The sequence below is a fragment of the Acanthochromis polyacanthus genome, chromosome 1 (genome assembly GCF_021347895.1).
Source record: "Acanthochromis polyacanthus isolate Apoly-LR-REF ecotype Palm Island chromosome 1, KAUST_Apoly_ChrSc, whole genome shotgun sequence".
Taxonomy (NCBI): Eukaryota; Metazoa; Chordata; class Actinopteri; family Pomacentridae; genus Acanthochromis; species Acanthochromis polyacanthus.
In genome coordinates, this window is record NC_067113.1 from 61,760,308 (window position 1) to 61,787,357 (window position 27,050).

General features: G+C 42.8%; 3 protein-coding genes across 20 annotated transcripts in view; 1 reads left to right on the top strand and 2 right to left on the bottom strand.

The window, feature by feature from the left end:
- The window catches only part of LOC110964353 (NXPE family member 3-like), a 238,759-nt gene that overhangs the window by 50,634 nt on the left and 161,075 nt on the right, over positions 1-27,050 (bottom strand). The window lies entirely within an intron of this gene.
- The window catches only part of LOC127534205 (uncharacterized), a 225,397-nt gene that overhangs the window by 44,057 nt on the left and 154,290 nt on the right, over positions 1-27,050 (bottom strand). The window lies entirely within an intron of this gene.
- Positions 9,359-14,498, top strand: LOC127534199 (defective in tip formation protein A-like). The gene is made up of 7 exons (XM_051948774.1): positions 9,359-9,473; positions 9,647-10,105; positions 10,207-10,314; positions 10,597-10,683; positions 10,785-11,895; positions 12,023-13,144; positions 13,306-14,498. The coding sequence occupies exons 6-7, from the start codon at positions 12,847-12,849 to the stop codon at positions 14,361-14,363; spliced, it is 1,356 nt and encodes a 451-aa protein (XP_051804734.1). The 5' UTR covers positions 9,359-9,473; positions 9,647-10,105; positions 10,207-10,314; positions 10,597-10,683; positions 10,785-11,895; positions 12,023-12,846; the 3' UTR covers positions 14,364-14,498.

A 27,050-nucleotide genomic window follows, 5' to 3' on the forward strand; every position in this document is an offset into this window, starting at 1 on the left:
AGCTTCTCCGGCCCCTGTGAGGCCGCAAGACTCTTGTGAGATGGGAACCTCAGCTGGTAGCTCCTCTTTAGGACTAGAACCATCATTCTTTCCTTGTGAGGCGGGACTTTCATCCTTCTGTTTGTGCAGAATGTCAGGGTGCTTAAGTCCACATTCTTTGCATTCCACCTTTCGTTTACATGCTTTGCTGAGATGGCCAGGAATCAAACATGCAAAACATAGACCCTTCAATTTCAGAAATTCCAATCGGTCTTGATGGGGTTGACCTTTGATCTTACTGCATGAGGCAAGAGCGTGAGACTGCTGACAGTACAAACACGGTTTATCAAAGGCGTTCACCGCTTTACCACCGCTGACAGGTTTGACCTTGGCAGGCCTTTCTTGAGGCTCTTTAGCTTCGGGAACAACATTGGTTGCAAAACTGCTTCCACGAACCTCCTTCCTTGCAGGCTGTTTTCCTTTTTGGTTCGTCTTTATGGGTGTGGTTGAGCGGACATCTGAGATATCACCAAAAAGCGGATCTATCGCGATCTTAGCTTGGCGATCTATGAAGTTCACCAAATCCGTAAATTTGGCCCTGTGACCACGTCGCTCCCTGAGGTCGAAAGCTTCTGTTCGCCAACGTTCTCTCATTTTGTAGGGCAGCTTGGATATCAGTGAGCGCAGATTGGTGGGATTATCCATTTCTTCTAAAAACTCAATGTCTTCCATAGAGTTACGACATCCTATCAGAAACATTGCATAAGCATTTAATGCTTTCCCATCATCTGCTTTCACTTGTGGCCATTTCAGTGCTTTCTCCATGTAGGCACTGGCAATTCGAAGCTCATCTCCGTAATGCTTATGCAGAAGACGCTTTGCTTCTTTATAGCCCCTGCTTGGTGCCATATGAGCGCAACTACGCACGAGTTCTTGGGGCTCACCATCTGTAAACTGTTCCAAGAAATATAGTTTATCTTGGTCATTGTCTGTTTTCTGCTCTATGGCATGTTCAAATGCTCTCAAAAAAGACTTGAGCTGGAGTGCATCACCTTTGAACACAGAAATGTCCTTTGTCGGTAGTTGTGAAAGCTGCTGTTGCTTTACGAGCAATTCAGTAATTACGTTCTGTCTTTGCATGACTGACACAATGTCATCACCTGTTTGTGTTCTGGGACTCTGGTTCAAGACTGGCTGAGATAATTGTGGTAATTGTGAGTGCTGCACTTGTCTTGGTGCTTGAACATTCGTTGTAGCAGGCTGCGGTAGCGACATGCTAACTCTTTCTTTCTTTATGTTCCCACTTACTGATTTTCGCACTGACACATGACTACTTCTGCCATCTTCCAACGTTTCATACTCTTTAAGCACTTGAATCTTTGCTTGGCTTTCAGCTAATGCAGTCTCCAATTCTAATTCTTCTTTTTCAGCTCTAATTCGAATTTCTTGAAATTCAAGCTGTTGTTTTTTCTTCAGCGCAGCCGCGCGTTTCAGTAGAGCTGCATGTTCTGCTTCCTGACGAGCACGAGTGGATGATACACGTGATGTGTTGGAGGTGTTACTTACATGAGAGTGAGCCTTTTCAACATTGCTGACCCCTATCTGTGAAACACTGTCACTGGGCAAAACAGCATCTTGTTCATTTGTCACTTGTTCAGTAGGTTCCTCTAACTGCAAGTTTTCCTCCTCTGTGGAACCATGCACTTCTGCCAGCCATCTTTTAATTGCTTTCATGAAGCCTGTTATCTGATCCATTTTAGGCTCATACCAACTATTTTGGTCAAGAATTTTTTCATCTTCAGACAACAGACTGCAAACTTCACTATTGAACCTATTGAATTCGTTTAGAGACTGTGCAAAATCACACTCCATCTTAAGCTGTACATTTTCCACATTTTGAGTGTCACACTTCAGTGCCTCTATCACTTTAATTTGGCTGGTTAGAGTTGCTAAAGTTCGTTTCCTCAACGCTATGAACCGTTGTAATTTTTCCTCCATGCCCTTCTGGGTTAACTTGCGTGCTCTCCCCTGTTCCAATCCATCCCTGCCACACGTGTCATCTCCATCAGCCATCCTATATCGCGGAGTTAATGTGCAGTATGCAGGCACAAAGTTTAAAGCACTTACTTCAAGGTTGCCTTTCTTCTATAACTGTGTGCAAACAACTGTCCAACATCACAAAAAGCTCCACATGACCGAATCCAGTACTGACATGCACACGTGTTGCCTCAGGAGATTAAACTGGATCCACGGAATTTTACCGATAGGTTTTTACTTTCGGTTTCGTCCGAACTCCTTCATTCGTCAGTGTAACGTCTTTTCATCATAATATCCAAAGATAAAGAAGCCTTTTCGTTACCCTTTCCAGGTGAATTCCAAAGAGTTATCCTTTTTAGTCCCAATTCCTCTCGGCGAGGCACAAGCTTCTTTTCTCCTCAGCCGCGTTATCCAGTTATTCCATGCAGTGAGGCTCCGTTAGCAGTTTTTTGACTTATGTAGTGGCACTCTCTGTCTTCAAGGTTCGTTGTACCACCTTTGCAGCTTGTCTAACAACCAGTATTTGAATCACTCGACTGAAAACAAGTCTTCTTTTAAGATGTTTACTTGAAGAACTCAAAAAATACATTTACAGAAAAACTAAAAGGCTCGGCACAGACGGTCAAAAAACTGTGTTGCTTCCATCATCTCCAGCTGCAATCGTAACGTGCATGAAGGCAACACCAAATCACGTATTACGTAGTGGAAGCCAAAATTACGTTGCAAAATAAAACTCTCTTTTTATATTGATTAAGTTATTCATTCTATGAAATATAACAATCATCCTGAATTCCTTAAAATGAAATTAAGCATATTTTAAACAGTTTCAATCTAAATTATGATTTTATATGAATTTCCCATTAACTGGCTCTTACAGTAAGTTTCATCTGCAGAATCTCTCTCAGTCCAAAAAAAAAAGACTAAAAACCACTTCTTCACCGAATACCTTTGTACTTCACTTGCTGAAAATAAAGAAGTAACAATCCTATTACCTTCTGCACTGCCTGCAGACACCAAGGTCCTATTTAAACATTTTAACTTTTTTAATGGCATTTATCCAGGCTGTTTTCTCCTGACTAGATCCTTGCTTGTGTTGTATGTATTCTCAGATGTCACTTTGGATAAAAGCATCTGCTAAATGAAACTGTACAACTGTAGAAATATACAAAGCAGAAGTCCAGACATTAAAAAAATACAAACAAAATTAACAATTGTATCCCACATAAAAGCAAAACGTATCACTCACAGGTACATATTCTTATGTAGCTACATGTATGGAACCCTACAGAGGTAAATACTTATCACAACAAAATTTGACACTATCAAAAAAATTCAAATGATTTAATTAGACAGGTGCTCAAGTAGCACTTGCACACAGTTAACCAATTTGCTCAAACTGGGCACACAGGTGGGCACACCTCTAACTGGGCACAGGCACACCTGTGTGGCCAAATTTGGCTACACAGGTGGGCACACAGGTGGAGAGATTTGGGGAGTACATCTCTCTCTCTGTATAAGGTTGGTTAACCCATTACAACCTTGTGGGTTTAGTGAGGAGAAAGTTTAGACAAGGCAGGCATTTCATCAAGCGAGTTATAGCAGTTGTAGAGTGGCTGATAGTGTGATTGCAGTTTGATTGTGACAGAGTGAGTGGCTGTTTGAAAGTGAGAGTGTCTGAGGTAAGGTGTGTTGAGAGTCTGGTGTTATTGTCTTTTTGTGATTGTAACTGTTTTGTATGTCTGTTCTGTAATTTGTCTGTCTGTGTATCTGTTAAGCGTTTGTGGCATCTATAGCTAAGTGTGAAGGTAGTTTTATAGTTAAGTCTGAAGGTAGATAAATTAGTAGATGGGTAAGCGTAGGATTTAGTTTAGTTTACGTTAGTTAGGTGTTAGTGTAGCCAGTGGTAAGAAAGGGCAACACAGGAAAATCTCTCTTAAAAAATGGACCCCAAAATGGCACAAGAGGTCCTTGACCTGAAAATTAACAACCGTTACCCTGAAGTCATCACTGCAAAACAAATACGTGATCAGAAGAAGAGCTGAAACCTTCACGGTAAAGGGTAAGGTGTATAATAGGGATTTGTAGTTTGTCAACACACTTTCTAAACTATGTAATTTCATGTTAAATGTGCTTCACATTCACACACTAGATGGTGAACTGTACTACATACGTAGGCGGAAAAAAACTCAGCCTGATCACCTGGCAAAAGTTGTTTGCTCTGCCAAAGAGGCAGATGACATCGTTTATGAATTTCATGAAAGCCATTTTGGGGGTCACTGTGGCTGGGAGAAAACACACAGCGCTATAATCAGCCGCTGTTACTGGCCTGGCATGGAGAGTGACATTAAGAAGTGGGTACATTGATATCTTCATAATGACTTTTAAAATGCACATGTAAGTTCATTGTTAGTGTATATTTGTATCTAGATAGAATGCTAATCTAAGGTTTAAATACTAACTAATGCTCTGCAGGTGTAAGCACTTACACACGTGGACAAAATTGTTGGTACCCCTCAGTTAAAGAAGGAAAAACCCACAATTCTCACTGAAATCACTTGAAACTCACAAAAGTAACAATAAATAAAAATTTATTGAAAATTAAATAATCAAAAACAGCCATTACTTTTGAATTGTTGATTAACATAATTATTTAAAAAAAACAAACTAATGAAACAGGCCTGGACAAAAATGATGGTACCTCCATAAAAGATTGAAAACTATTTGACCAGAGTGACATGATTAACTCAGGTGTGTCATTTAATTGACATCACAGGTGTTTCCAAACTCATAATCAGTCAGTCTGCCTATTTAAAGGGAGACAAGTAGTCACCCTGCTGTTTGGTGAAAAGGTGTGTACCACACTGAACATGGACAACAGAAAGCGAAGGAGAGAATTGTCCCAGGACATCCGAAAAAAAATTATAGACAAACATCTTAAAGGTAAAGGCTATAAGACCATCTCTAAACAGCTTGAAGTTCCTGTGACAACAGTGGCTCATATTATTCAGAAGTTCAAGACCCACGGGACAGTAGCCAACCTCCCTGGACGTGGCCGCAAGAGGAAAATTGATGACAAATTGAAGAGACGGATCGTTGGAATTGTATCCAAAGAGCCCAGAGCAACCTCCAAAGAAATTAAAGGTGAACTCCAAGGCCAAGGTACATCAGTGTCAGATCGCACCATTCGTCGTTGTTTGAGCCAAAGTGGACTTCATGGGAGACGACCAAGGAGGACACCACTGCTGAAAAAAACTCATAAAAAAGCGAGACTGGAATTTGCAAAAATGCATGTTGACAAGCCACAAAGCTTCTGGGAGAATGTCCTTTGGACAGATGAGACCAAACTGGAGCTTTTTGGTAAGGCACATCAACTCTATGTTCATAGACTCAAAAACCAAGCATACGAAGAAAAGAACACTGTCCCTACGGTGAAACATGGAGGAGGCTCAGTAATGTTTTGGGGCTGCTTTGCTGCATCTGGCACAGGGTGTCTTGAAAGTGTGCAAGGTACGATGAAATCTGAAGACTATCAAGGCATTCTGGAGAGAAATGTGCTGCCTAGTGTCAGAAAGCTTGGTCTCAGTCGCAGGTCATGGGTCTTCCAACAGGACAACGATCCAAAACACACAGCCAAAAACACCCAAGAATGGCTGAGAGAAAAGTGTTGGACTATTCTAAAGTGGCCTTCTATGAGCCCAGATCTGAATCCCATTGAACATATGTGGAAGGAGCTGAAACATGCCATTTGGAGAAGACACCCATCAAACCTGAGACAACTGGAGCTGTTTGCTCATGAGGAGTGGGCCAAAATACCTGTTGACAGCTGCAGAACGCTCATTGACAAATACAGAAATCGTTTAATTGCAGTGATTGCCTCAAAAGGTTGTGCAACAAAATATTAAGTTATGGGTACCATCATTTTTGTCCAGCCCTATTTCATTAGTTTGTTTTTTTAAATAATTATGTTAATCAACAATTCAAAAGTGATGGCTGATTTTGATTATTTAATTTTCAATAAATCTTTATTTATTGTTACTTTTGTGAGTTTCAAGTGATTTCAGTGAGAATTGTGGGTTTTTCCTTCTTTAACTGAGGGGTACCAACAATTTTGTCCACGTGTGTATTTTACTTCTCTGTCTTGGTGATTCTCAAAATTGTACTTTTAATTTTCAACATTTCTCATAATTTTGTGCTCTTTGTGTGACATTTTGGTCGTTATACATCATTTGTGTAATACTCTGGCCATTTTATGTCTTTATGAGTTAATTTTTTATCTTATTTTGCTTATTTTATGTCCTTTAGTGGTAGTTTAGCGTCTCATTTTGGCATTTTGGCTAAACTACCACTAAAGAATATAAAACAACCAGAATGAGACGCTAAACTACCACTAAAGGATATAAAACAGCCAACATGTGATGCTGAACTACCACTAAAGGATATTTTACCACACGGTTTGAACTTATTAAAAGACGTGCGCACCGTGTCCTGGTCTCCTGTCAGCTGCTTTAACGGGTTTTGACAGTAAACAGTGATCACAGCTGCACTAGTTTCATCCGCGGTTACGTAGTTTTCTTTCTTGTTGCCTGACAGCGCATGACTCCTACGATGAGAACGCAACTTATTTCCAGATATTTTGTCAGGACCAAAATGAATAAAACAGCAGAAATCTCATTTTTAGAAGCGAAGTTGTTCCATTGTTTATTTCCTGGTTAGTCGGTAAGGGGTCCTGAAAAGCCACGCCTACGAAACATCTGTCTCAGAAACGCTAGAATCACCAGTTGATCGGATCACCAGTTAATCTTGAACACCGGCCGCTGGAGAGACAGACTGCGCTCAACTTTCCTTGGACTGAGTTAAACGTTAAGTTTTATGACAAACCGAGTGATGACACAAACTATGAATGAATGAAGGTCTATGTATATTTCTACCCGCTTTATAGTGAGGCTTGTGTTTTTGTCGAAGCTAAATGAGTATGTTTAGTACGATGTTGAAGACAAAAGGAGTCAATAACTGTAAACAAACGTGACTGTTGGACACACATGAGCCGGTTTACGTTTATAACAGTTCATTTACATCCTCGAGTTACGATGAAAGAACGTCATGTCCGTTCATCCTGTTAACACTGAACATCGCGTTGGCTTTATCCTCAGTGTTATGATGCAGCCCGGTCTCACGGGGATTCGTGAAACTGTCACGTCAGTTTTTGTTTCGGTTTCGTGCGCACCAACACGATGTCGTCATGTTTTTCGTGCCGCTCACCACGAGCGAAACCCGCTGTGGTAATCACATCTGAAAGTGGTTTATACCGGCGGATTCATGACGATCTAAGCTGTCCATTGGCGTTTGCGGCCGCCGCTGCGGCCGCCGCTTCGGCCGCCGGACATTCTTTAAATTCCTATGCAAATTCGGCGGATTCATGACGATTTAAGCTGTCCATTGGCGTTTGCGGCCGCCGCCAGACATCCGGCCACAGCAGCGGCCGCGGCGGCGGCCGCAAACGCCGATGGACAGCTTAAATCGTCATGAATCCGCCGGTATAAACCACTTTCAGATGTGATTACCACAGCGGGTTTCGCTCGTGGTGAGCGGCACGAAAAACATGACGACATCGTGTTGGTGCGCACGAAACCGAAACAAAAACTGACGTGACAGTTTCACGAATCCCCGTGAGACCGTGTTGTATGATGAAATAATTACAAATCCAACCGTCCGTTTTCTACCGCTTGATAGGCTCCAGCGCCTTGAATACGTTCAAGACAAAATGACTGTTCAATAAAACGGTTGTATTTTTTAAGCATGTTGTGTATTAAGACATATTACCAGTATGTGTGCTTTATGTGACTCTAAAGTGTGCAGATAACTGTAGGGACGTGACTGTACTGGAAGTTGACTGAAACTGGTCAGACCGGTTTCTGTGTCTGTAGTGGAATTTTACTGAAACTGGTCAATCCGGGTTCTGTGACAGCCTCTTCTGAACCTCTTCACACATCAGTGTCACATGATGGCCCCTATTGTTCAGAGAGTTTCAGCTACAGAGGTCCACTGATTGGTGACAGAACTGACAGCAGAAACATGCAGGCTGGCAGGAACTTAAAGCAGCAGTGGATAGTCTTCCTCTACACATCAACATCTGTTATAGAAAGCATCTTTGTCTGTAGCACACATACAGGGCTGGAAGTCATTTCTTACAAACACTCAAATTACTGTAATTATGTAGTTTTTTGGGATACTTGTGCTTTTATGAGTAGATTTCCAAGTCTGTACTCTTACTTGTACTTAAGTATTCATTATGCCATGTGGGGAAAAAGACTTGTTTTGTATCTTATCAGTTATTAATGATTAATTGATAGTGTTTGAACTATTGTCAAAGCCAAATACGGCAAATGTAGAGCCCTAGTCCGGAGAGGTGACGGTGACATCACCAGTTAAAAGGAACTAATACTCTGAGGAGTTTTTTTTAAGAATACTCTGTATTTTTGCTTCACTATTTTCAAACACCAGTCCTTTTACTTGTGAATGAGCCATATTTTAGCAATGTAACAGTACTGACTTTCACTACTCTTATCCACCACTGCATAGATTGACTCTTTTATTTCCTTTATGACAGCTAAAATGCGCAAAGTAATATTTTACCCTGGGAGAGTGACCGTAACCTTCCGTAAGGGGCCCCTGGGATATCTTCGTCAGGACCCCACGGATGCAGCCAAACTATTAAAGAACAACCCGTCCCTACAGGACAGGTCGGCACCTTTGAAAGAGGAGCTGGTCAGGCAAAATGCTGTCAGTGTGGTCCGTCAGAGAGGAGGGGACCCTACGGACAAGACAGAGGTGTGTGGAGAATACATCCTGCAGTTTGGGAAGTACAAGGGGAAATCCTTCCGTTGGCTCCTTGAGAATGATGTCGGGTACACCATCTACCTCATAAAGACTCAGCAAAAAGAGGAGGCTGCAGGAGTATTCACAGCAGAGGGTCATAGCAAGGACAGCCTGCTCTCGTTCATCACTTATGCCCTTAGCTTTGAAGAGGTTCGGTCTCTTCTCAGCTTTGAGTCCAAAAGGCCAGTGGTGACATCATCAGCATCATCATCGGAGGATGACCAGCTGGTTGGTTTTGGCTCTCATGCCAACAACACCTGGCGGGAGATTTGGGAGAGCAGAGATGACGGCTATGCAGCCTTCATCCTGAAGCAGCGCTGTGCTCAGGGGACAAAGATGCACAGGCTCCAGCTGTACCTGCAACGGAAGCTTCACAGTGCCTGTCAGACACATACACCGCCTGCTCCGGCTCAAGCCATGGGTGAGTGTTGTTTTTTCATTTATTTGGTCAAGAAGATACCATGGGAGTGAGAAAACTAATTGTGAACTCTTGTCTGTTTGCATTGCAGCGATGGAAGAGGATGAAGAGCTGGAAACAGCAATGCTCAGCATCTCTCCTTCAATGGAACACGTGCAGAGCTGTGAGTAAACTTTTGTTATTTTAACTAATTGATAATTCAGACTCACTAATAGTTTAGCCCCTTTGCTATTAGATTACCTATTAGTAGTAATGAACAAGAGTCTTTAGAAGTAATCTAGTTTTAAACTGTCACTGATTTTTACTTAATTCTTTATTTCGTCTTGTGTCTTACAGCTGCTGCTGCTGCTCCAACATCCTCATCGGCAGCAGTGAACAGATGCAGTCAGGCTTCGAGAACAGAAAGAGGTTACTAACTGACCGATGACTCTGGAACCATGAATTGTTCTCCTACATGAAGCATGACCGAGACCGTTCTGTCTGTTCTGTTCCATTGACCATGTTCGGGTCATGTTTGTGTTCTGCTTTTCTGTATAAAGTCCTAGTGACTATGAATTGATTCCAGTCATGATGAAGGTAAGTACCAATCTTTATTTTCTCATGAGAGTGAACGGAAAAAGTGCGTATGGCTTGGCTACTAACACTCGAATGCTTGTATTTGCAGTGTGGCCTGCTTTTACTAACGTCGCTTTTTATACTTTGCCAGTTTTCAAATGACTGATGAGACTTTTTCTGTTGCAAAACCATCAGCTGCACAGTCCAGGGTAACTGAGCTGAAGGATGCAGAATCAGTCAGTAAGTACACAACATTCTGTTTTTCCATTTAAACCTTTGTATTGTGTTGTACTTATGTCTGTCATAACCTGTTGTTTTTTGCCATCGTTCCCTCTCTGTAGCTCTTGCTCTGCCTGTGAAAAGACCTGTACCTCTGCCTCAGCAGCTGATGTTCCTCCAGCCAGAAACTGCAGATCCTGTACCAACAGACACCACTGTCACAGCTACAGGTGTGTGTCATGTAGAGAGAGTGTTCCTGACCTTTTTACCTCCATGTTGTCACGCTCTCTATTGTAAATCCTTTAAAGGGTGTTTCGTTGTCATAAATCAAGTATAGCATGATGTTAATGTATACGAAAGATAACTGCTAGCAGACAACTAGTGTGCAATTTTGAACATAATAATAGTTACATGGCAGGGCCCAGTGAGATTCAGGGACTGCAGTGTCGATGTTAAATTCTTATGTTTTTCTTGCTGTGAATAATAATCAAATGTTTCTTTCATCAATTTAGCGTCAGAGGAACTTTCATTTTCTGCTGAGACGTCTGCAGTTCCCAGCCAACCTTCACTTCAGCAGCCGGCGGCACAGAGAGCTCAAAGTCAGTCATCAAATGATTTTGATTCGGTTGTTTACTGCAGATTTATCAAGTCACACTCAAAATCCTATTATTTCTTTCTATGTTTATTTCTGTCTGATTAGGCCAGCCATCGACCAAGCCATCACCTGTCTCCAGCTGTCCTCCACCACAACCTCCTGCCTACGACCACGATGTCAGCCAGTGGTCCTGTTCATAGCAGCAGAGGATCTGGATGAAGACAGAGCTGGAAGCAATGGGTCTCTGGCCGGGCTCCATCCCTGTGCGCAACCTAATGAAGATGGTGTCACTGTGGCGTTTCCCCCCTCAGCCAGAATTAATTGACAGTGTTGCAGACTTTCCATCTCCCAAATACTTCCAGCTCCATCCTTTTTTTTTATGGAAGCCTGAAAATGACAATTTAATGGGCAGGCTGAGGCACAACGAAGCCCTCCCATGTATTGGAGGTTGCGCTCATCCTCAAGTTACTTCTGCGGGTGTCGGAAGACCTCGAGTGATTGTTGGCCTCACTGGACAATATTACCTGCTGTCATCCAGGCTGTGCTGCAAAGTGTGCCGGAGGAGGTGGTACACTGACAACCCTCACTGGCTGGAAAAACTTCCGCAGAGGTTCACCAACCTGTTGCCAGCAAAACTTACTTACAAGAAGGCAATCTGTAAGTCAGTGTTGGATGAACTCAGGCGAACAGGAAACTCACCCACTGACATGGCAAAGCAGATCATGGAAGTGATGCACTTGAAATATGAACGTGCACACTTGGCCTACCTCCTCAGCTGCCAAAACATAATGGATGCTGAGGCAGGAAGATCTGGACAAAGAACCATCACCCAGTTCATACGACAGGAAACCCAGCCAGAGTCTTTTGGGGCATATGAGGATTCAGACGGCTGGAATGGAATCTCTGTGTCTTCACACTACCTGACGGACTGCCTCCTGCATGAATACCAACACCAGGAAGGTGCCATCAAGAAACTCCTGCAGGGCACATTTGGACAGGCTTTTCGCTCAGACCACACCCGCAAAATTGCCAGAAAGGTCACCTTTTCATCGGGCGCCATGTCATCATATGCTGTGATGAATGAAAACTGGATGATCCTTTCATGGGTCATGGTGCAGTCAGAGACAGAGAAGTCACTGACGTCACTGTATGAGGGTCTGGCAAACCGCTACAGTGTCGCAGACATAGAGAAGGCACAGTACCAGTGGGTGGACAGGTAACAAATTATCTTTGGTCGTGTTTCATATTTTTCCACTTCCACAACTGATGGAAAATTTTTGATTCCTTTTACACAAAGACTAACTGATATGACATTAATATACTTTATCTATTTTGACTTTCAGGGATTGCTGTGCAGCGTTTAAAGTGTCAGAGTGTCGCCCCGGAGAGCATCTCAACTGGGAAGCGTGGCGAACAACTGACACCATTGTTGCTGAGGCCACGACTGGCAACTTAATGAACACATGTGCATCAAGAACACACTTCAATACAAACATAACAATAAAACTGGACTTGTTTCATTGCATGAGGAGATTTCTCCGTGAGTGCGTTTCAGAGCATCATCCTCTCTTCGCCTCCTTTGCACAGTTCCTGTCTGTCGCCTTCTCTATCGTGGACCAGGAGGACTTGCAGAAGCTGAAAGATGCCTATGCTTTCTGTGGCATTCAGCCTGCCAACCCCACAAAGCAGCACATTCGGGAGCACTGCAGGACCAAGATCCCACAGCCTCAGGAGCTTGTAAAGAGGGTTGAGGGAGTGTTCCAGCACTTCTACCTGGCCAAAGATCCGAATGATGTGCCTCTCTTCAAGCCCTCGATGCTGAAAGCCTGGCGGATCCAGCGAACTCATATGCTGCGAGGTTGCCTGAGCGATCCTGAGGTGGAAGGAGGGATCTTGTACAGGCATGGGGGGACCTTGCAGCTCAACCATGTGCAGGGTGAAGGGGCTAAACTTCCTGTGTGGATCCCCATCAGAGGCACATCACAGCAGGAAGGTTACCATTTTCATCAGGCTCAGTGGGTCACTGGAACACGCGTGTCCCCGGAGCTCTTTCAAGCACAGGGGATGACAGGCGTGGCAAGGTGGAACTACCAGCGTCTAGTGGACTTGAAACAACCTGGTGTTCGTCTTCCAGCTGTCTTTGATCCAGCTTTGATAACAGCACTAAATGTTGCATCTGAAAAGGTGCTGGGGCAGAGACACTGGAGAGAAGTTTGGCCTGGAATATACTGAGCCTGGCTGCCGCCCAGTTCCTCTGGACTGGGAAAAGCACAGGACCAAGACGGACTCTACCTCTGCCCCGAGTGGTCCTCCTCAAAGCGCTGTGCCGACTGTCCAGCCTGAGCCTCCTCAGTCAGCATCCACGGCCCCACCCAAGCTGTTGCAGTTTCCTGCTCGTCCATCTGGTGACATGACTGATCCATTTATGACTTCAAGTACCACTCCCAAACTACAGACAGAACCAGGTAAACATTTGAAGAAAAAAAACCTCTAGCATGAACAGCAGTCCCACAATTGAATCCTATTAATTTCTATAAATATCTTTCTTAGAAATATGATGAGACGAACACAAGATGTGACAACTGTATTTATTGTATGTATATATTGTACTTTTCTTATCTTCTAGGATCCACATTTCCACCACTTCTGCCCCTGCTGTCCTCGCCATCTGCAACCCGCACTGGACCTATAAAGACTGGTGGGAGGGTGTTTGTGCTCGACCACAAGCGCTGGCCAGCTCCCATGAAAAAGACCATAGACGAGCTCCTCAATAAACACCGCGGGCAAAAGGACATGCTGAAGCTGGTGGACCAGGAGTATGCTGCTCTAGTTCACAGCAGCTGTAAGGACCCAAACAGCATGCTCCATCCCACCACTAAGCTGCACATAACACAGTATATGAAACACCTGAGTAAGCTGCTGAACACCAGCTCCTCTTTTAACACCAGCCCAGAGAAGGTGGAAGAAAGGCAGCAGCTTTGGCACTCTCTGACAGAGGGCAGTGAGACAACCAGCGTGCCAGTTGTTGCCATGCCAGCTGCTGTTTTTAACCCCCCTCCACCTGTTCAGACACCTCTAACGCAGGACTCAATAGAGGAAATTGTTAAAGGTATCATGACCAAGCAGCAGCAGCAGCAGCAGCAGCAACAACCACAGCAACAGCCGGGGAAAAAAGCCCAGACAAAGAAGTGCCTGTCCTGTGGCCAGCCTAAGTCCAGGTATGAAAATGACGGTTCTTCTGTCCATTTCTTCTACCAACAGGGCCCGGTCAGGTACTTCTACTGTTCCACTAAGGTCTTTAAAACATATGGTGCTGAAGGTCTGACAGATGAAAAAATGGACTTCAAAGACTTGGCACGGACAGAATTCTTTCAGCGTGAACTGGAGGCAACAAAACAAAGGGTGGAGGAGAGAGTACAGCAAAAAAGAAAAAGGACTGACTCCCAGCCGACAGGGACACGCAAATGCCGGTTCTGCAGACTGGAGCTAAAGCAGGGCCCGGACAGTCCACACATCCACGCTGGCTTCACTGCAGTAGCAGGGAAGTACATCTACTGCCCAGCAAAAGTCTTTTCTTTCTATAAAGATAAGGGTATGGACAAGGAGATGACCTGGAGAGAGTTCCAGGAGTCTCCTTTCTTTGAAGTGGAAAGGCAGAGGTGGGAGGCTGAAAAACGAAAATGAGTGAGAGGGTGGGCTGGTGGCTTAGCATGTGTGTCTGTATATATGTATATGTAATTTTTGCTCTTTGTTCAATTTGATTTGTTTGTGAAAGAGTTGAACTGTTGTTCTGTGTGAATAAAGAACACATTTCATTCAGTTACATCTGCAGCTCTCATTTATATGTTTGTATAATGTACAGTAATCAGAATATTGTCATTGAAACTTTGAGGAAGATTACCAAGTTAGTCACTTAAAGAAACATTCCCTTATCTTTGATTTGTTTTCGATTTAGTTCTTCATTTCTGACATGTAAGTAGTACTAAGAAAAAGAAAAAAGACAAAAAATGGAAAAATACATTAATGAATATACCAGAGAATCTCTCTGTAGTTCATGCACAAAAAAAGAATAGAAAGAGGTTTAAACTGATTTAATCCTCCCCCTGTGATTTCATTCATTTTTCCAATCACACAATCCTGAAGAGACCCAGCACTGGGGACAGTGTCAGGAAAGCTGCAATTTCATTGGCTGTCACTGAGTGTCAACTATACACGACTGGCCCACCAAAGCCAAGCGCCCAATCCATTCACCTATCAGTGACTGATACTGGCAAGCGTATCTTGCCCCGTTTTAAGTGTTAGTTACACCTCTGCAGTACTTCCTGGTTCTCAGCCTGGCGCAACGTCGCGTTCTGCCGGTAATTACGGGCTAACCGTTAATCCTAGCTGAAAAGTAAAATGACCGTGAGCGAGAGGAAGGCTGTGGCTAACCAGAAATGTAATTATTTTCCAGATATTGTGAGAAATGACCGAGCGCCAGCGATTTCAAAAGCAGTCTCCCTCAATGAGCCAGATGATTCAGTTTACATTGGTGCCTATGGAGAGAAGGGTGCGACTTTGCTGTAAACTGCTGCCTGTCATTTCACTTCAGAAAGAGCTAGGTCTTCAAACTTGGATTCATTTGAATCCCAGGAAAATTGTTTACAATCTGACCAAATTTCATTCTCCTAATACTTGTCGTTTGGTCGTGAGAGCGATTCTATCGTGAAAGTTTCAGGCGGATTTTTCACCTCTTCTCCACTCTGCCTAGTCACATGACCCACTGTGAGCAGAGCAGATTTGGAGAATTTTCACTTTTTTGAGGACTCACTGATCAAAAACTGTAAATGTCAGCCTGACATAAAATACATCCCTGCGGCGACAAGAGAAATCACTACGTTTTGATGGTTAAATGACGTTTCTAGGTGAAAGTATGGCGAAGCAGTGGCGTTGTGAAAACAGGTGAGTCTTCAGTCTGAGTGATTCAGTAATCCCATTCATTGTCTATTACGCCGCCTTCTTAAGGGGTAGACATGCTCCTGACAGCAGTGTTTCTGAACGGGAGCGCAACGTCGCGTTCTGCCGGTCCTTACGGGCTAACCGTTAATCCTAGCTGAAAAGTAAAATGACCGTGAGCGAGAGGAAGGCTGTGGCTAACCAGAAATGTAATTATTTTCCAGATATTGTGAGAAATGACCGAGCGCCAGCGATTTCAAAAGCAGTCTCCCTCCATGAGGCAGATGATTCAGTTTACATTGGTGCCGATGGAGAGAAGGGTGCGACTTTGCTGTAAACTGCTGCCTGTCATTTCACTTCAGAAAGAGCTAGGTCTTCAAACTTGGATTCATTTGAATCCCAGGTAGATTGTCTACAATCTGACCAAATTTCATTCTCCTAATACTTGTCGTTTGGTCGTGAGAGCGATTCTATCGTGAAAGTTTCAGGCGGATTTTTCACTTGTCCTCCACTCTGCCTAGTCACATGACCCACTCTAAAGAGAGCAGATTTTGAGAATTTTCACTTTTTTGAGGACTTACTGATCAAAAACTGTAAATGTCAGCATGACATAAAATACATCCCTGCGTAGACTGTGGAAAATTAATGCAGTTTTTGCTCATAACTCTGGCAAATATCAATGAATGTCTTAGAAAATCCATAGCCATCGATTCCCGATAAAACCACACAAGCTGATATATAATTTGTGTGTGATTTGTCAAAGCCCTGGGAGGAGTAGCGAGCCAAAGTTTTAGGCGGAAGAAGAATAATAAAGACTAAACTCCGCAGGAGAGCAATAGGTGCTCTGGCATTTCATGCCCGAGCCCCTAATAAGATTTTAAGATGTAATACTGATAAAATGCATAACTAAGAACAAGTCATAAGAAAGAAGTAAAAATAACATAATAGAAGAACTAAAAGTTTATAAGAAATCAGTTAAAAGCCAAACCAAAAAGGTGAGTCTTGAGCCTCCTTTTAAAAACATCAACAGTCTCTGCAGTCCTGATGCTCTCCGGCAGGCTATTCCATAGTCGAGGGCCATAATGGCTGAAAGCAGCCTCCCCGTGGGTTTTTGTATTAACTCTAGGAATAATTAAAAGTCCAGTGCCGGAGGACCTCAGGAAACCACCTTCTGCAAAGTTACCCAGACAATGAGTTACGCCCATCCATTTTGATTCTTCTCACATGCAGCAGAGTTGTGGCCAATGCTGAGCTTCACTTAAAGGTTCTTGTCATTCAGTTTAAAAAACAGGTTTGTAGCAACACAGATGTAAAGTACGATGGTTTTGATGCAAACAGCTGACTGTGTGTTAAATATTAAACTGACAGAAATGTTCTGTTTGGCCATTTCTAAAAACAAAATGAGTGGAGCTGTCAATGTTTCTGTATTGATCTTTTATAGAAACGAAAACGTCTTTTTATGAGCAGTATTTTTTTTTTTAAATGCATGTATTATTGCATAAGACATGCATATCCTGGGTTAGATACAGCCCACAGTCCTTTAGAAACTGTAGGTTTGGAGTCTAAACCCATTTGCTATTTGCACTGTTATCAGATATTGTGTGTTTGCCATATAACCATAAAAACTGGTCCAGCTGAGTTGCTCAGTGCTGGATTCACATAACAACCCTGTATGTTGAGTTTCAGGTTCATCTAATACAACAGACAGCTGATAAACTGACAAATATAGCCAATAATTATTTTGCAAATCCATTGAAATGCTATTTTTTTCAGCACACTGTTGAAGCTGGATATTTAAGTTTTCATTAAACAAAGACAAACAATCTGAGGTAATCTGAGTTCAGCTTTAGTGTGCAGGTACAGATACTGCAGCAGTAAAACAGACAGACATTTATTCTATCTGGTCTCACACAAAAACTAAAGAACTACTTATTCAAGTACTTTTCAGTATGTACTATTTTACTCAACTAATTTCATTTTATATCACTTGTACTCCACAACATTTTAAACACAAATATTATATTTTTCACTCTTCTGCAATTATAGTTACTTTTCAGATTCACACTGAAAAAAGTACAAAGCAATTAAAAAGCATATAATGTAGCTAAAATCTGTAAAAACCTTAACCCTGAACCACATACTTTTCTTCTGCTACTATAATTTAATACATTTTAAAGTTAATCACTTTTACTTGTAGCAGAACTGCTCCCAGACTTTTTAAAATAACCGTTTCACTTAAATATAATGTGCTGCATAGTTTAATTGGTATATCATATTTCTTAACCATAAAATATTAATTGACAACAATACATACAATATTTTCTTCTTCTGGCTCCTTGAGTTTTCTCACTTCTCACCTGTTGCGAAAGACTACGGTTCACACCACGTATCCCCATTCATGATGCTGCCACCAGGAATGGAATCAGACAAAACACTGCGTCCAAAATCCACAGTTTGATAAAACAAAACAAAACAATGAAAAAACAAAAACAAAACAGCAGCAGTCTCACAAAGGCAAGTAGTCAAAGAGGACACCAGAGCAGAAAGGGAGCAAAAGAGCAAAATCCAGAAACTGTTCAAAAAAACGGTACGCCCACAATGCATTAAAAACTCAATATCTAGAAAACAGGAGTCCAGAGACAATCTAGCAACAGGGAGACAATGTTCTTCCTGCCTGTAAACAGAGGGGAGTGACAGACTAGGAAGGTGGGTGGTGCTAAAAGGAAAGAAACTTAAAGAATGAACATAGAGTGGAAGTAAAATTGACTGGTATGCACAGAAAGAAAAACATAAGCTTCATTTTTCAAAAAGGTACAATGCAATACAAGACGATGTGACACTGGAATTCATTTTGTCCTTAGGAAGTTTCATTTGACACACAGACTAAACATCCACTGTCTGTACAACAATTCGTTCTCATTAGTGATGTGTCGTGGGGGGCAGGAGTGTGTCCCAGCTGACTTAAGGTGAAGGCAGGAAACACTCTGGACAGGTCACCAGTCCGTCACAGGACTACACACCGAGACAAACAATCACACTCACATTCACACCTATGGACAATTCAGAATCATCAATTAACCTGAGCATGTTGTTGGACTGTGGGAGGAACCTGGAAACCCGGAGAAAACCCATGTGTGCACAGGGAGAACATGCAGACTCCCAGGCTGAGATGTGAACTGTCAAGTGGAGTTAAAATTTGAGATCCCAGGGGCAGCCATTAAAGTTAGACTCTGGCATTAAAGGAGCACAATAAATACTGTAAATTACAAAAGTATTACAACCTGATGACTGTATGCTTCACTTTGAATTGATTATTGTAATATTAAACATTGATACAAAAGATTCTGTTTGACCAAGTAATGTCTAACTGCATAGTTGAAAAAGGAATGTAGTAAAAAGGGCGTGACAAAGATGCTCCACCTGATCTGTTCTGGCAGTCAGTACTGCTGTACTTCCTTTAAAGGAATTGTTTCTCAGTTGAACAGTTCAGCAGGTGAGAGGTGGAAATTTCAAGTCATCATGACTGAACTAAAAATGGTATATGTCAAACCAAGACAACAAGTCAGGTGCGCAGATAGCTCAGCTGGCTGAGTGGACGGCCCATAAAAAGGGGTTATAGTCCCCATCGCAGCGGTAACTCCCCCAATGCAATTGCCCATATTTCCTGTCTCTCTCTTAACTGTCCTGTATTTTAAAAAGGTCAAAAAATAATTTTAACACAAAACAAATGTACAAGTTGGGAGGGAGAAATGTGTGCAATATATGTGTGTCCATGGGGAAGTTACTAAAGTATCTAAATGAATGGCAGAGATGGAGTTCTTTGCAGGACATCTCTGGAGTTGGATCTTGTCAGAAAAGCTCCAGAAAAGAGGATTGTACTTCAATGGTGTGTGTCTGCAGAGCCAGAGGCTGCACACACAGGGCTGCACCGAGAGAGCTTCTGTTGCATTTGCATTTTTTTAAAGACAGCTACCACAATAGATGATCACTCAAGTGCACAATTTATGATTTAAATGCACACAAATGCAAAAGGATTTTAAAGGATGATTTCACTCAAAATGTACTTCGAATTTAAAATGTTTATTCAAGGAGTATTCCATTTTGAGGGAGTAAGTTTGTCTACAGAGGTGGAGGCTGCACTTTCAGGACCACACCGAGTATTCCACACAAAGCATTACTTCATATCCTACCTAAGACTTTAAAGGTTTAATTCACCCAAATAGTACTTATTACAGGGCTGTACAGTGGAGTAGTGGTTAGCACTTTCGCCTTGCAGCAAGAAGATCTCCACTTCAAATCCTGGGGTGGGCCTGGGATCTTTCTGCATGGAGTTTGCATGTTCTCCCTGTGCATGCGTGGGTTTTCTCTGGGTACTCCGGCTTCCTCCCACAGTCCAAAAATATGCTGAGGTTAATTGACAACTCTGAATTGTCCATAGATGTGAGTGTGATTGTTTGTCTGTATATGTAGCCCTGTGACAGACTGGCGACCTGTCCAGGGTGTCCCCTGCCTTTGACTGAGTCAGCTGGGATAGGCTCCAGCGCGACCCGAGTGAGAATGAAGTGGTGTATAGAGAATGGATGGAGTACTTATTACAGTATCATAACTTGGTTGCTAAGAATTGCATTTGGATAAATTATGTAATTATTGTGCTGTCAAATGATTAAAATTTTTAAATCAGATTAATCACAGGGTTGTTGTGGATTAGTTTTGATTAATCATGATTAAATAGCATTCATTTTTAATCTAAATTAATTGTGCTTCATTTTGCAGGCGCAAACAGACTCAAGAACGATGACAATGTACTGAACACTTTGGCCCTATCTAGAGCCTGCCTCTGCAGGCTCTAGATAGGGCCCTCCTTCTCTGTGTATTTGCTTCCTTTTTAGGTGTGCTGGGTTCTGCAGCGGCAGCTGAAGGCAATCCACTGCAGTTAATCAGCAGAAGCAGGAGCAGGTCCACCAGTGTCAATCAGCCCACTTCTCCACACAATATAACCAGACTCCATTCAGCCCTCAGATGCCGGATTGTGAACTTCCACTGTCAGTTCACTACTGAAGAGTCTACAACTTTAACTCTTGATTGAACCTCAGTAACCCTGTTTCTGCTCTTCTGCAGTTTTGGGACTCCACCTGCTCCTGCTACTCTCCGGTCTGACTCTTTGGATTCGTCTTCAGCTCAAATCCATTTCCCTCTGGACACATCGCCTGGTTCATCTCCACCATCTCCACATAACCCAAACCCCTTATGCCTTCTCCTGTCATCGTAGCCTCTGCCTTCAGCTTCCCAGACACCCAAGCCTTCAGCTCCCAGTTTACCCCAGTAAATGCCACAGTAGCAGTGCCTCAGTCAGAGCAGTGACAGGTCAGGTTTTCTTGTGTTTATAGCCTACAGAGGATTATTGCCCTTAACTTGAGTTTTGTTGTTTGTAGATCACTGTTTGCTTATTAGTCAGTGTATTTCTATAGCCCTAGTTTAGCCTTAGTCTCAGAGTATTAGAGTTAGAAGCCTTTTTGTTCTTATAGTCGTCATAGCTTAATGATCCCTTTTGTTGCAGGCCAGAGTAATCCTGTGGTACTGTAGCTCTTTGTTATTTTGAGTATTTCCTGTATCCTATTTGAGAGTTTCCCTAGTTAATGTAGTTGAACTTTTAGAAATGCACCTAAGTTTTGTTAGTTTCCTAGTGGGTTTTTCCCCATCTTGCATTCCTTCCCAGGTGTCACCTGCAGTGGGTTTGTGTTTACCTTAGTTTAGTATGCCAACCTCTAGGGGCAGCATAGTTTTCCCCAGTTTAGTTTGTGTGGTTCGATAGCTGGAATTAGTAGTTCTGTTTGAGTTTATTGTAAATAAATCATTGTTAATACTGCATCTGCCTATATCGTTCTCTATTCCTGCGCCTGAGCTCTCGTGCAAGACCTAATGCATGCATTGTCCTGATCATGCACTTACTACACAAAACAGAACGATTACTGTGATAGGAGTTTGTTGTCAGGCTTTTCTTAACCTTGTCTGACGGGCAGTCATGTGATGTGCAGAAACTGCAACTGTGTGAAGGATCTGCTTTGTCTAAAGTAAACCAAAGGGAAATGCAATATTATATCCTACTATCACACATTTTTGCATTTTCTTTCTTTGCATACATTTACTGTGTTACAGAGGCATGAAAAACATGTTAGCTTTTTGTCCACAATAAATGACTGAACCTGCTTTTAGTCTGACATGAACTTTCATGCCACATTAAAATCAAAGCATATCACAAGTCAAAAGATGCCTTTAGTCACAGCAACCCTGTGATGGGCGGCATGGCTCAGTGGGTAGAGTGGCCGTCTTGCAACAGGAGGGTTGCCGGTTCAATCCTCGAGCTCATGTCAAGGTGTCCCTGAGCAAGACACCTAACCCCTAATTGCTCCTGATGGGTTGTGGTTAGCACCTTGCATGGCAGCTTCCGCCATCAGTGTGTGAATGGGTGAATGTGATGTATCATGTAAAGCGCTTTGGATAAAAGCGCTATATAAATACAACCATTTACCATTTTAGTTATAATTTTCTGACATTTTGGCCTTTTTTTTGGGAAGAAATACATTCTATCTTCTTAGCATTGATATTTAATTTTTCTTATGTGTGAACCATACTTTATGCTTTTCACTTTTAGTTTATCACTGCTGAACGCTTTGCAAAACAATTAAATTAATAAATGTTTAATTACTATTGTATATATATATATATATATATGTATGTATGTATGTATGTATGTATACTGGTCAAATGTTTTAGAACGCCCCAATTTTTCCATTTTCCTAAATTGAAATTCAAATAGTTCAAGTCCAATGAATAGCTTGAAATGGTACAAAGGTAAGTGGTGAACTGCCAGAGTTTAAAAAAGGTAAAGTTACCCAAAACTGAAAAATTATGTACATTTCAGAATTAAACAAAAATGCTTTTTCAAGAACAAGGAATGGGTTAATAACTTAAAGCTGTTCTCCAGCAACAGAGCCTGATCACACCTTGAAATTTGTTGCTACCAAATCCTACAGGTGCCCCAAGTTTTCTTGATTACTTCCAACCTCCTCTGTCCACACAAAAATAGGTGTTGGAACACACCGTGGCACCAGACCCTCCAGAGCATTATTTGAACAGCATTGTAGTGCAGAAAGTAGTGTGTTGATATAAAAATGGTGAGGGATCTGAAACTGCAAGGTGGCTTTCGTAGATGTTTGATCAGTTAAAAGAATGTCCAGAATGACAGAATTTCGGATGAATAAAGTTACTGGCCAAAGTACGGATCTTCTTTTTGGTGACTGTGATTGTCCTCAGCTATGTGCTGTGTTTCATACACAATGTGGAGGTAAGGACTTGTTTTTTTTGTTTTGTTTTGTTTTTTGGTGCTAAAGATTGCTGAAATGTTCTTCATAACGTTTGGCAAAAACATGCAACTTCAGTGTCTTTTAGCACATTACACCAAAAGCTTGTCTAGGTTTTTTTTTTTCTTTTCGGTTTTTCTAACTGTCTCTAAGTGCTGGGGTTAATGCATTACATTTGAGTCAGTCGAAAGAAGTTCAGCAGCAGGACACACACCACAGTCTGCAGGATGTCAACCACCTTGCATGGGCACGGGAGTACAACCTGAACCAACCCTTCACGATCTACAGTGGAAAAGAAGATCAAGGAGTGAAGGCCATTATCCAAGTGACCTAAATCCTGTGACAAGACACTGTGGAAGGAGGTAAACACTGATCTCGGCAAAATCACAGAAGGGATCAAAGGTACCACCATGAAGAAGATAGAGAGGATGGGGGTGTCAAGGGGCCCGGAGGGGTTGAACCCAGCGTGCAGACACACAGGAGGCAAAACAGAATCTGAAACCAAGGACTTTATTGAAAGAAATACAACACACTGACAGAGTAAACTAAAGCAAACCAAACTCCATACAAAAATCAATGAATTTAACAGAAACTACACAGGACTCCAACATAACCCACAATAATAACAAAAAGCTGACCGCTATCAGGGCTAAAACCTAAACAAAACGGCTTGACTCATGATCCGTCAAGTCCAAACGGAGGGCGGCAGACCAGAACCAAGACAGAACTGGGCAGAGTGGAGGGCAGGGAGCCAGCAGAGTCAGAGGGGGAAAGCTCCGGAATAATTCCAGGCTCTATTTCTGGGGAGTTCTGGGGCTCCGGCAAACAGACCGGGCAGGGCGGAGTAGGCAAGGGGGGTCCGGAGCTGTGGCAGACCAGAGCAGAGTGGCTGACAGAGAGCCAGCAGGGGCAATGGACCAGCAAGGAGTGGTGAGATGAGCCAGGCTTTAGCTGGTGCTGTTTAGCGATCTGGTACAGCTGCGCTCCCTTAGCAGCTGTGCCCAATTGGCCTGGGCTGACAGCTGGCCAAGAGTGCAGCACAGGGAAGGGAGGGACCATGACAGGGGGATCTGTTATATGCCTATGGAACAAGAAGGTTCGGAGCGATTGAAGGTAAGCGACCTGCTCTGTTAATTCCCACCAAATCCAGAAGGCAGACAGAAATAGACTGCATAGTCAAGGAAAGGAGGCAGCTGAAGAAACAATGAAGGAAGGCCACAGAGAAGAAGGAAGGCATAAACCTGCTGCAGGGAGAGATCCAGGGGAGACTTGTAACACTGAGGAGAGCGGAAAACCTCCTGAGGAAGCACAGGAGGAAGGAGCAAATAAGATCATGGAGGTGGTCATTCGGGAATCTCGTTGGGTGGTCAGAGGACAGCAAATAAGACCTGAACTGAGGCTACCGCCAGTCAGAGCCTATATGGATGACCTCACAACACTCACCACAACCAAGGCCTGCACTGTTCGACTGCTGAGTAAGCTGCAAGAAAACATCGAGCTGACTCACATGAGGCTCAAGCCAAACAAGTCATTTCCATCATCAAGGGGAAACTATCAGACCATCACTTTCACATTGGCAATGAGACTATTTCAACTGTCTTGGAGAAGCCTGTGAAAAGTCTAGGCCAATGGTATAATGCCTCTGTCAAAGACAAAGAGCAGGCAGACCAGCTAAGGAAGGAGGTAACCAGTGGTCTAGTGAACATTGATAAAACCCAGCTTCCTGGCAGGCTGAAGCTCTGGTGTATGCAGTTTGGGCTACTTCCACGCCTCATGTGGCCACTAACCCTGTATGAAGTACCAGTGTCTAAGATGGAAAAGCTGGAGAGACTGGTTAGCTTCTACACAAGGAAATGGCTTGGTCTTTCCACGTGCCCCAGCAGTATTGGGCTCTGTGGCGGAGGATTTCTAGATCTGTCCATCTCCAGCTTTTCTGAGGAGTAAAAGTGCGCCAAAGTGCGCCAAAGTAAGAATGGAGATGATGCTACAGGATTCAGGCAATCCAATCATAGCTCAAGCTGCCCCAAAGTTGGCAACTGGGAGGAGGTGGATCCCTTCAGTGGTAACAGATCAGGCAAAGGCAGAACTTAGTGGGAGTATGTGGAAAGACTCACTGGCAGGCGATCAAGGACCTCTCCAGAGCCACTGAAAAGGGAAGTCAGTGGCTGTGGATGAAGAGAAAAGACTCCACCTGAGCCTTCAGCTGAGTAGCTGGCATGTAGGAAGTGAACCTTGGATGCTGGGATTCACTTCTGAACCCTCTGAAGGTGTCATGAGCCTACCAGCGAAACCCAGATGAAGGAGAGTGCCCACTGGATGACCCACAGGATGCCCTCATGTCTCATGTATGCAATAAAGGAGATCAACATCTAGTCCTACACAACAGACAGGTAGGTTCTTGAAGCCATTTCACCTCTAATCCAAGAGGCTTCTTCAGTTTTAATTGGTTAATTGGGAGTTACAGAATTTATAGTCACTCCAGCTCTCATTGCTGATGGCCCATTAGCAACCCAGGACTCGCGTGTCTCCGGGTGTGAATTGTTGTGAAATCGTGTGATCCACTAATAAGAGCAGTCACGGTGATGGGACATATCAATTTGCGCAACAAAGGATGTGAATCTGTCAAGTCAGGATTGACTCAAGATGTAAACAATGGTGAACCTTTCTGGGAAGAGACCTTATCTCTGTGTTTTAGGTGTTTGATTAGTGATATTGCAGACCCCTTTTTTTGTTTAGAGATGACTGTTCCAGTTGAACATAGATGGCTTCCTTTACTCCTCTCTCAAACCATCTGTCCTCTTTGTACAAAGTGTGGACATTGCTGTCCTCAAAGGAATGTCCTTTTTCCTTCAGACGGAGGTGGACTGCTGAGTCTTGTCCTGAGGAGTTGTTTTCCTGTGTTGGGTCATGCGCTTATGAAGCTGTTGTTTAGTCTTTTCTATGTACAAGAGTGCACAGACTTGTACATAGGAGGAGGGGGGTTGTGACACCATTTATCAAGCATCTATAACACAATGACAACGTTTCTCCCCAGAAAGTTTCTCCAACTCACTCCTGACTTGATAGATTCTCATCCTTTGTTGCGTAAACTGGCACTTCCACTTCCATGATTGTTGTAGTTGTTGGTGGATGTCCTGATCACAACAATTCCCACTTGGAGGCATGTGAGTCCTGTGTCATTACTGGGCCATCAGCCATGTGAGCTGGAGTGATTCTAAATGTTTTTAACTCCCCATTAGTCAATTAGAACTAAAGAAGCCTCTTGGATGAAAGTGAACGTGAACCGTCTTCAGGAACCTACAAGAGAAGTCCAGTTGATTTTCACTGAAGCTCCTACGATTTGTCTTTAACGCAGTAAAGTGATGTGTTACTGTTCCTAAACTCAGTAATCACATTATAGTTGAAGTATAGTCTGCTGCTATTTCTGCCTTGATTCTCACACAACTCAGTCTTGTCCTCATCACATCTTTTTCTGATACTTTATCATTTAACACTTTCATATAGTTATTATAGTTAGGCAATAAAAAGGCAACAAAAGTAACTTAACAGGTAGTAGGACAAATTACTCTCTGTGGGGAAATAAAAGATTAAGACATTTTTTGGATTAACAGCCCTAACACTGCTGTCTGCATATCGCATGACGAGACCAAACCATCAGTGTCTAAAAGTCATAAAAATATAGTTTTAAAAAAATGCCAAATGATTCAAAACAGATTATAGGAAAAATCACTTAAACAGGGGTAACGAGGGCATTTATTGGGAGCTATTTTCAGTGGCGGATAAACCCACATTTTGTGCTCAGGGCTGAATCTTTACAGCTTCAAGAATGTGAAGAATATTTAAATGTTATCAAAGTATTCATGTTCTTTGTTTGGTTGCGGAAGTTTTAGTGCTTTGGTTTGCATTTTGTGAATGTCTCTGGCTCTTCAAACAGTCTGTCATTGACCTGTTTTCACTGGTTTATGGTGATGAATGAGTAAGTCGGTTTTCTGTGAGCTGATTGGCTGCAGGCTCTGACCACACTCTGTCCTCGCCCACCTCCAGGATCTGCTCTTCCTGTTCACTTTAATCAATA

Bases quoted from the DNA above. Each gene is read 5' to 3' on its own strand.
- LOC127534199 (XM_051948774.1), top strand. From the start codon at position 12,847: ATGTTGCATCTGAAAAGGTGCTGGGGCAGAGACACTGGAGAGAAGTTT. The intron at 13,145-13,305 runs GTAAACATTTGA...CTTATCTTCTAG, and splicing joins CAAACTACAGACAGAACCAG to GATCCACATTTCCACCACTT.